General features: G+C 42.0%; 1 protein-coding gene across 2 annotated transcripts; it reads left to right on the forward strand.

Moving 5' to 3' along the window:
* Positions 1–13: 13 nt before the first annotated feature.
* LOC115017380 (TRPM8 channel-associated factor homolog) lies at positions 14–10,707 on the forward strand. Of its 2 annotated transcripts, none has more exons than XM_029445750.1 (13): positions 14–152; positions 833–902; positions 1,052–1,734; positions 2,163–2,379; positions 2,598–2,886; positions 3,779–4,080; positions 4,189–4,363; positions 4,603–4,697; positions 5,492–5,702; positions 6,017–6,253; positions 8,317–8,540; positions 8,685–8,798; positions 9,704–10,707. In XM_029445750.1, the coding sequence occupies exons 3-13, from the start codon at positions 1,088–1,090 to the stop codon at positions 9,944–9,946; spliced, it is 2,754 nt and encodes a 917-aa protein (XP_029301610.1). In that variant the 5' UTR covers positions 14–152; positions 833–902; positions 1,052–1,087; the 3' UTR covers positions 9,947–10,707. The 2 variants fall into 2 exon arrangements, with proteins under 2 accessions (XP_029301610.1, XP_029301611.1); XM_029445751.1 differs by having other exon boundaries at positions 32–152; positions 837–902.

Below are 10,707 nucleotides of genomic sequence, written 5' to 3' on the forward strand. Positions count from 1 at the left end.
CAAAAATATACTCGTTTGGAAACGTGATCCACTTGAAGGTTCCGCTTGTGACTTTTCCTTTCCTTCCGGCATTCCATACCATATGGCATAGTCTTATACTTCTTTGTTGGTTAATATTGTAACGTAATGTTAACGAAGGAGAAGCCTGCACGGTAAAGTAGATGTTTTTTTATTAATTTCGTTTTTGGTGATAGCAAAAACGTTATTTCTTGTACATTTGAAGGAGGTTAGGCAGTGACGCACATAATTACTCCTCCACCCTGTCGGTCAGACAAGACTCGAAGAAGAAACCTAAAACAAGACACACGTAGAAAATAGGAAAACATGTTTTTTAATTGTGTAGGCTGGTTGTTTTTTGTTTTTTTTTAGAGGCATCATAGAATATGCTTAAAACATATTCCAGTGGAGCAGGCTGTATGTTACATATACATTGTTTTATAACTTTTTAGTCACAATTTACATGTTACATAACAAGAAACTCAAACTATCATTTAATTAATCATTTAAAAGCTTTATACATTTTTTTAAAGAAACAAAAGATGGGCTTATTGGTTTATTGCAAAGCCCCAATGGGCTGCCCTCTCAACTTCCACAAATATTGACTTGCACCGACATGATAAACAGGTTTCTAAAACAGGCTAATCCAGGGTGTATCTCCGTTTAAAACCACATGAGCTGTTAAATATTCACACACTGAGAGTATTGACAGATTGGAGTTGTCATCCACTGATGTTTGATCACAGGGCTGTGCTCACTGAAGTTGTTCCTCGTATTGTCATTTCTCCTGAAATGCTCAATGCTGTTCTCACTCATTATTATTTCCTCCTGTTAGATAGTATCATTGGTGGAATGCCTTCCTGGAAAACTGTCTGATAATACAAGCAGAAAGACTTGACTTTCAGGTAAAAAAAACAGAACTTTTTGCTTTTAGGTAGTGTTTGTTTTGAGACTTTGTTGTTGAAATTTGATTTGTATAAAAGTGTAACACATTAGCCATCAGTAGAACGTTCTCTTTTGTTTTATTCTCAGTTGGCTATTTCTTTTACCGCAGGACAACCAACTGACACAACAGCAGCAGAGATCCACCATGTCCAACCAGCCCATCCAAAATCAGCATGAAGATGCCTACATGTCCCTGATGAGAGGCTTGAAAGAGCTGGACCTCCGTGTCCCCTGTGTTCCCAGTGACCTTGTGCTGACTGGAGACCATGCCTTTCCTTTAGCGATGAACAGCCGAGGCCAGGTCCTGATGGCAGCCTCTCTGTACGGCCGTGGAAGGATTGTGGTCCTGGGTCATGAGGGATACCTGACCACTTTTCCTGCTCTGGTAGAGAACGCTCTGACCTGGCTGAGAGGAGATGGATCTGACAACCTGTCTGTGGGGGTCCACAATAAGGTCAAGGCAGTCGCTGATAACCTCAGCAAATCCAGCTTCCAAGCCAAAGTTGGGGGGGCCTTTGGTGACAGTCGGGATGTTGGTGTGTATGTGACAGATGCCTACAGCGTGGGTGGAGAAGTGAAAGATCTTTTGGCATTTCTGAAAGCTGGAGGTGGAATTCTGATAGCAGGGCAGGCGTGGAATTGGGCTTCAATGCACCCGAAGGAGAACACACTGCTTCAGTTTGAGGGGAATAAGGTGTGTGGTGTAACAGGGATTTACTTCTCTAAGCATCAGGCTGAGACAGAGTGCCTGCCTGTCTACCCTCAGATCCCATCCTCCTGGATGGCTGTCGTGTAAGTGTGTACTGTACTTCTCTTTTATCGCACATTTAGAAAGGTTCTACTTTCCAAAGTGACAACTTTTAATCTTTTAATTGTTTGTCAGGATGTGTTTGTGACCTAATGGTCCCATAAATCTGTGCTCTTCCCGGACTGACTCTGACCATGCACCAATGTTTTTCCTGACTTTTATATATCCAAAAGAAAACGTTCAAATTCCAAAAGTAAAAGTATTGTAAAAGTGTACTGTGTAATTCACAACATATGGTTGTACTTACTGTTTGTTATCAGACATTCATACAGAAACAACATTTGCTCGTCAAAGATTTTGATTAAGAAACAAAAATCTATTTTCTTTTATGTGACTGATCCTCTTAATTGATAGGCTTACCCACAAAGTTGGCGTCTATGTTTCCTTTTCCTCTTCCCCCTTTCAAATACAGAATCGGAAAGGATTTTGAGGACGACTTGGAGTTCTTACTTGAGGGGGTTTCGGAGTTTGACATCCAGGGTCCATCAATAGCTTCTGAGATTCTGGTTCATGGCTCGCTCGCCTTTCCTATTGGAACCAACGCCAATGGACAGACGTTCCTCGCAGGAGCCTACTATGGGCAGGGACGGGTCATTGTGGTTTCACATGAAGGATTTCTGAGACGAGAGGTAGAGTTTACATTAACCTCACTCAGTTTAAAAATGCTGCCTTCATAATGAGCACAGAATAAGTGACTTATAAGCAAATAAGTGTAATATATTAACTTCTGCCCACCAGCAGTTGATGTCTGCAGCGTACTAAATAATGAGATGTGTGCTTATCTGCCAAATGTTTTTATGTGATTAACAAACTACTGCCTTTCTTGTAATACCTGCCTTCAACACAGACACTGGCTCCATTTTGGAACAATGCCATTCATTGGCTGGATGAAGGCCGGCAGGGGGTCGTTGGTGTTGCAAATAATGCCCCCAAACCTCTCGGCATATCAGGGTTAAAGTGTGAGAAGACAGACTTCAGGGACGACCTGAGTGTATTTGTCTGCACAGCGTACAGTGATAATCATATGGAGGAAATCCGAGACTTTGTGGCGGAGGGAGGAGGCCTACTGATTGGCGGACATGCCTGGTACTGGGCACAGTCACACCCAGGGAAAAACGAAGTAACAGATTTCCCAGGTATGGCAATGCATCACCATCATTGTATTATATACTGCCCAGTTCATCCCATGATAATATAACATAATGCATGTCAAGCATATTCCAGGTAATACTGTCTGAATGCGTGTGCTGGTGTGATAATGTCCTTGGCAATGACTCTTCAGGCACAATTCAAAATTGCAACAGGTACATCCCCACACAATGAATTCCACATTGCTATGTGAGGAAGACATTTTCAGTCATAAACACAGGATGGAGGTAAGGGTGGTGCACAGGAATAAGCATAGGGGTCCAAATCTAGATTATAATAATCTAGGTAATTCTAAAAAGTGTATAGAATGGGCTACTGCGAAGAACTAAGAAACTCAGGCTTAGAACAGACATGTTCCAGACAAACTTACACACTTACTTATGCCTGACACCCTTCCTGGAGTATAGGCCATCAACAAGGGACCTCCAGAGTTCTCGGTCAGACAAACGGACCCAGTGTAACCTTTTGATTAGAAAGGCTAATTTAGTGAGGATTTCTCTCACCAGTACCTTAAACAAGCCCCCACCAACGCAGTCTTTTTTAACACGGGGCTATTTTTGGTCTGAATGCCCGCTTAGTGCTTGCCAGCAGGAAGACACTGGGCTAAGGGAAGGTTGGATCACTGGGCAGCTGTAAAGAAATGTGATTTTATTTTTTGGGGGGGTTCAGGCTGTTTATGTGAACAATGGAAGATCCAGTGATCCTCCAAATGGCATACACTAGGAGTCAGATGAGCTCTCTGGCTGATTTGCCATATATATAAGTATATATCATTTATCATATGTACTGCAGCTGGCGAGGAAGTGATGCAGGCACTGAGGACAATCTGGTGACGAGTCCGGCTACTGCTTTATGTAACGTTGCCTGAATGTCTTTCAGGGAACCATATCCTGAACACAATGGGCTTGAGCCTGTTGAGAGAAACAATCCCTGGAGGTTTACACAAGGCCCCCGTGCCTAACCAGGCCATCAAAGACACCTACCACTTCCGCCACCTTCTTCACCGCTTCGCTTGTCATGTATCCCAAGGCGAAAAGCTTAGCAAACATGAGGAGGAACACCTTAAAAAGCTGGGCAAGGACTGTGCATCCTACTTGAAGATGAAGGCTCACAACTGCTCGTCCTATACACAGGTCGTGTCCACCCTCACCGATATCGTGATGAAGTCAGGCATGCCTCAGGTGAGTAGACAAAATCAAATGAAAGCTTTATAAAACATTCCAAGCACACATCTGACAACCATTCAGATGTGTTACAGCAACATCTTTAGTAATAAATGTTCTTTCAAGGTGTGTGAGAGCTGCCCTGTGACTAGTCCCAAAGACCACCTCCTCATCATTGTGGCGCCAGAGGTATATAAGGTTTGCCCAAATCCTGATGCTCTCCTGCCCTACCTCATCCAACATAACCCCTTGATGCCAGTTGTCTATAACCACAAAATCAACATAAATGTTAACACAGCGGGTAAGAACTCGTTGATTAGAACGAATATGTAATCTGTTTATGAGTTCAACTTACATACAGTATGTGCACGCTTGTTATTTCTTGACATAATTTGTGTGCAAAGCTGAATTTTTTATTTTGCAGTAATGTTTGTTACATTGCACTAATCTACAGACCTCACTGTTAAGAAGGAAAAAGGTGAAATGTGTATTTTAAAATGTTATACATGTAGATATCACTGAGTATAATCTTTGTTTCAGGAGGGGAGGAGTGGATCAGTACAGGTCTGTATCTCTCTCCTGGTATGAAGACCTACATGGCCCTGCCAGCAGAGATTGTCAACAAAGAATGGAAGGTGCTGTACACAAACTTGAGTTAATTGTTTTTATGTTAATGTTGTGCTCAGTGGAGGTCCAGCTCACCCAATGCATGCCCCTGTCCCCACCCCCAACGTCTTGGATTCTAGGATCAAGGATCATTTATTGACATTATGCAAACATAGGGTTGCACAACGAAATGCAGTTGTAGAGTAGTCCATTTATGCTACACAAGAAAACCAGGACAAAGCAACAACAGTGAACAACAGTGAATTCTTTGGGCAGATAAAATGGCCGGTGTCTTTAATATAAAAAATTCATCATCAGGGAAACGTTGTCCATCAACTTTGATGCATCATTGATGTAAACACAGAGTCCGCCTCCTCTTGTCCCACCAGAGTCCTGCGACCCGCCCGACACAATAGCTCGGTAGTGGAATAGCCTCATGTCCTAGCTGGGTTAGCTTAGCTTCCATCTCCTCTCTCTCCTCCTGGGGCGGTCACTCCGCCCTTGGTGGCTGGTCTGACTGTGTGGATTGTCTCAATGTCCGCTGCACTTTTTCCAATCCCCACGCTTCCTTCTCCGATATTGAGGAGTCTATCTCTGTCATATAGGCCACCATATGTACTGAGAAGAAAAGACAAACAATAAAAACAAATAAGTAGCAAAGTTCATGGGAGCTACTGGCCACTGCATCTTCATGCGCCGCTGCCGCCATAGCACACACAAGTCACCTAACCTTATCCCATTGCTGCGGCAAAATTAATCATCCTTTTATTTATAGTACAAACTACACTTACAATCAGTAACACATATTCTATGTCTTCCTCAGATCCAGATAGGCTGTCAAACAGACTCTCTGAAAAATGCAGAGTTAAAGAGAGCACCAAGTGTTCATGAGCGATTTCCTGTAACCTCACAAATGATGCAGGTGTGGAACCTGTGGGGGGGGCTCATTTACCTTGTGGCTCCACCCAAAACACAAGTAGAGGGGCTAGAGGTCACAGTACAGATGGCTGTACCTGCGCCATATTATAAATCTGGTGAGTCTTTGGTGGGTGACACTGTCGTATGTGTCTGCTAATGTGTGTATCCAGGTGGTTGTAAACGGCAGGTGTGTATTATATAAGGCGTTTAGGAATAAATACGGTTGTTTTTAGGATTCAGGACATTATAAGTAAGAACATCTTGTTCAAAATGTAATGCAATCTCATTAGTTGTCATCAAACATCACTTGTGTGCTGGGACAATTAAAGTAAAAATAATTTTAGTGTATCAGGTGTCTATTAACATGTATGAAAAGAAACTAAAGAAGTAGCTCCGTTCTTTTATACATCCACCCTTCTTTTCTCTTCAGGTGAGACAACACCAGCTGCTTGGTCGTTGCTGCGCACAGCTCCCTCACCCTGGGCAGAGTTGGAGTTTGACAACATCATCCTCACTGTACCATCAGATGTTGTTCGAGAGCTGGAGCGCCCTGATGAGTTGGCAGCTCTGTGGGATGACATCATGAAGGCCATTGCAGATCTGGCTGTCATTCCACACAAATTTCCTCGCAAAGAACGCTTTGTAACAGATGTGCAGATTTCCCATGGTAAGTGTGTTTGGCTGTGACACTGCCTGTTTCTTCTTTGCTCATCCTGTTGAGAGTCCCCAAAAGATGGAGCCTGTCCCAACTCGCACTGTGGGAGAGGCATGGTACGCCTCTATCACAGAATTAACACAATCAGACAGTTAACTGTGGCAGTGGGGTGTGGTCATCCGCCCAGGATGAGCTCAGATGTTTTCAGTGCGGTGTAGCCGTAAGCCTCTCTTATCGGCCCTCCAGGACCCAGTCTACTGCAAGAGAACAGAACCAGGTTACCATCATGCTTATACAGGATTGTCTCCTGAAAATTAGAATATTGTGATAAAGTTCTTTATTTTCTGTAATGCAATTAAAAAAACAAAAATGTCATGCATTCTGGATTCATTACAAATCAACTGAAATATTGCAAGCCTTTTATTATTTTAATATTGCTGATTATGGCTTACAGCTTAAGAAAACTCAAAAATCCTATCTCAAAAAATTAGAATAGTTCCTCAGACCAAGTAAAAAAAAAGATTTATAACAGCAAAACAAAATCAAACATTTGAAAATGTCCATTAATGCACTCAGTACTTGGTTGGGAATCCTTTTGCACGGATTACTGCATCAATGCGGCGTGGCATGGAGGCAATCAGCCTGTGGCATTGCTGAGGTGTTATGGATGCCCAGGATGCTTCAATAGCGGCCTTTAGCTCATTAGCATTGTTGGGTCTGGTGTCTTTCAGCTTCTTCTTCACAATACCCCACATATTCTCTATGGGGTTCAGGTCAGGGGAATTGGCAGGCCAATCGAGGACAGTAATGCCATGGTCAGTACACCAGTTACTGGTGGTTTTGGCACTGTGGGCAGGTGCCAGATCATGCTGGAAAATGAATTCCTCATCTCCATAGAGCTTTTCAGCAGACGGAAGCATGTAGTGCTCTAAAATCTCTTGGTACACAGCTGCATTTACTCTGGGCTTGATGAAACACAGTGGACCAACACCAGCAGCTGACATGGCTCCCCAAACCATCGCTGACTGTGGGAACTTCACACTGGATTTCAAGCAACTTGGATTTTGCTCCTCTCCAGCCTTTCTCCAGACTCTGGCGCCTTGACTTCCAAATGAAATACAAAACTTGCTTTCGTCTGAAAAGAGGACTTTGGACCACTCTGCAACTGTCCAGTGCTTCTTTTCCATAGCCCAAGTCAGACGCTTCTTCCGTTGTCTTGAGTTCAGAAGTGGCTTGACCATGGGAATACGGCTATTGTAGCCCATTTCCCGGACACGTCTGTGAACAGTGTCTTTTGATACCTGGACTCCAGCTTCAGTCCACTGTCTTTGAAGCTCCCCCAAATTCTGGAAGCGACTCTTCTTCACAATGCTGTTAAGGCTGCGGTCATCTCTCTTGGTTGTGCAGCGTTTCCTGCCACATTTCCCCCTTCCAACAGACTTTTGATGTGCTTGAAACTGCACTCTGTGAACAGCTTGCTCTTTGAGACATTTCTTTTTGTGTCTTATCCTCCTGATGGAGGGTGTCAATGATGGTCCTCTGGACAGCAGTCAGATCAGCAGTCTTCCCCATACTTGTGATTTAGTTTACTGAACCAAGCTGAGTGTTTTTCAAGGCTCAGGAAACCCTTGCAGGTGTTTCGAGTTAATTAGACGATTCAAGTGATTCGTTGAACACCCTACTAGTATACTTTTTCATGATATTCTAATATTTAGAGATAGGATATTTGAGTTTTCTTAAGCTGTATGCCATAATCAGCAATATTAAAATAATAAAAGGCTTGCAATATTTCAGTTGATTTGTAATGAATCCAGAATGCATGACATTTTTGTTTTTTTAATTGCATTACATAAAATAAAGAACTTCCTATCACAATATTCTAATTTTCTGAGACAGTCCTGTATAGTGTTGCTGATTATCTGATTCTGTCCAGCTATCTGATCCCCAGCTGAGCCACTCCCGACTCTCCCCAGCAGACGGCGCCGTGACTACACCCCGCTGCCACAATAACCTTTACACCTACGGGCAATTTAGAGTTCCTATAATATTTGTTTTTCTGATTTTTCTCTATCCAGGTTGGATGCATGCAGGTTATCCTATCATGACACACAGGTCCACGGCAGCTGAGATGGTCAGCACTGACAATATTCGGACTAAAGGCCTGTGGGGGCCCATTCATGAAATGGGACACAACCAACAGAGAAGCTGCTGGGAGTTCCGACCACACACCACAGAGTGTACATGCAATCTGTGGTCAGTGTATGTGCATGAAGAGGTGCTGGGGATCAACAGGGAAAAGGTGGAGTAGATGAGTTTTTATTTTTACAAAACAACTGAGACCAATGTCCAGAAAGACCTGGTCTTGAAATGTATTATGACATATTTTTCATATCACCAGATGTCACAAACAAACAATCATATTATTTCATCTTGTTCAATGCAGGCTCACCCAGCGATGACTTTAGAAAAGAGAAACGGTCGAGCTAAGGAGTATGCAAAGGGGGGCAATAAACTCAGCAGCTGGAGCATGTGGGTGGCCCTGGAGACATACATGCAGGTGAGAGAGACTTACTGTATATTAAGTGTATTGTATATTATACTATATAAGGCAAAAAATGTATATATGTACATATGTAATGTATAATACATCTGCAAGCTGCAACTCTAGGTTCAAACCATTTGTAAGAAGATATTGTATTTTTTTCAAATACTCAAAATATGTTGACCATGATCTATCTAAAATATGGTATCATTCATTTATGTAGCTCTTTTCTACCTTAACAGACAAAGCGCTTTACAATTGCCCTCTCGTTCACTCATTCATCCACACACAATCTGTCCTGCCCAAGGACACTTCGACATGAGGACGCCAATCACCAAGCTCCTCTTTGCTAGATTTAATACCTAAATCTGTCTAAAAAGAAGTCTGTGCGCTCATCTCAAATTTTACAAGTACGTCTTGTGTTATGAACCAATATGTGACGCACACAATACAACAATAATTGCACACTCCACGTGTCACTATTTGACAAATGATTTCTTAATATTGTGTCACGGTGCCACATGGTATGGCAATATTAAAAAGTCAAATTGGAGTTCTATCCTAGTCCTTCCTTTTTCTTAATCCAAAGGTCTAATCATGAGTTGAGTGTTGTCTTAATTTCAATTTGTAGGAGCCAATTTCCATTTCTTGTGAAGGATTCACACATCATTTCCAGTTATGGGGGAGAGTTTCATGTCTCTAGCTCGTTGGCACAAATAATTTGAAAAACAAACAACATAGTGTTCTATCCCTTCGTGTTTGAACTCTAATAAAACTGAACGTCTCCAGCCCCATTTGACCCACTGAGGCTTTAATGTTCATTACACACCAAATTGAAATGGTGATTGAAAAATGAGAGAACATTACTTTTTTTTTTTTTTTTTTTACATTTTCCTTTACTGCTTTCTCTTTCCATGTAGCTCCAAGATAAGTTTGGCTGGGATGCCTTTAAGAAGGTATTTGCTGCCTACCACAAGATGAGCAACTTTCCCAACGACAACGATGGGAAGATGAACCTGTATGCTGAGACTTTCTCCCAGACTGTGGGGATGAACCTGTGTGGATTCTTTAAGGCCTGGGGCTGGCCCATTGAAAGAGCCACTGAGGAGAAACTCTACAACCTGCCTCCCTGGACTGACCACCCCATGGTCCAATATGGCTGAACTTCAGACTGCAGCTGATTAAAATGCAGAGAGATGGGGTGTTAGTTTATCAACACCGTCAAAGTAAAAGCATATCAATATTCTTTATAACAAACTAAAAATATTTACATTACACTTCTAATTCTAAATCCTCGTTCCTTTAAAACAGTAGTCTTCACTATGTTTTAGGTGAGAGCCACATTGATAGGACAGTCAATAGGAGAGCCACTTTTACCGCAAAGTATGAAAAGCTACATCCAGTCATAAAAAGCACGTCTGCTTATTAGTCTGTCATTCCACCCAGAACATACAATATGCAATGCAGCGAACCAATACATTCAATAAAAGCAGTTTTATCTTAATACTGGGATGATGTTGTCAAACTGCAAACAATATTAATGCTGAAGCTAAAAAGTAGTGTTTCACAATTTGAGTCTGAGAAGGTTTTTTTGCCCGAGCCAAAATCCATGCGATCTCAAAAGATGCCTCAGTTAAGTTAGGTTAAGTTAGGTTGGTCGTAGTATCCTCCAATTTAGCGATATAAACTATTTTAATTTTTTTAGCAAATGTCCGTATTCGTAAGCATGCTTATGATAACATTTTTAATAACCTTAAGTTTATTTATTTCTATACTATCTACCCGTTCAAGAGCACATTCATTGTAGTGCTGATAGACCGCCAAAACTGGCAGTGAGTCAGTGTCGGCCGAGCAAGTTTAAATATCTTGTTTCTGGTCTATATTTGCATCTTTCATCAATTATTATGATCAATTATTTTATTAT

This window comes from Cottoperca gobio, chromosome 13 (genome assembly GCF_900634415.1).
Source record: "Cottoperca gobio chromosome 13, fCotGob3.1, whole genome shotgun sequence".
NCBI lineage: Eukaryota > Metazoa > Chordata > Actinopteri > Perciformes > Bovichtidae > Cottoperca > Cottoperca gobio.

Bases quoted from the DNA above. Each gene is read 5' to 3' on its own strand.
- LOC115017380 (XM_029445750.1), top strand. From the start codon at position 1,088: ATGTCCAACCAGCCCATCCAAAATCAGCATGAAGATGCCTACATGTCC. The intron at 4,081-4,188 runs GTGAGTAGACAA...TGTTCTTTCAAG, and splicing joins TGAAGTCAGGCATGCCTCAG to GTGTGTGAGAGCTGCCCTGT. The intron at 8,799-9,703 runs GTGAGAGAGACT...CTTTCCATGTAG, and splicing joins CCCTGGAGACATACATGCAG to CTCCAAGATAAGTTTGGCTG.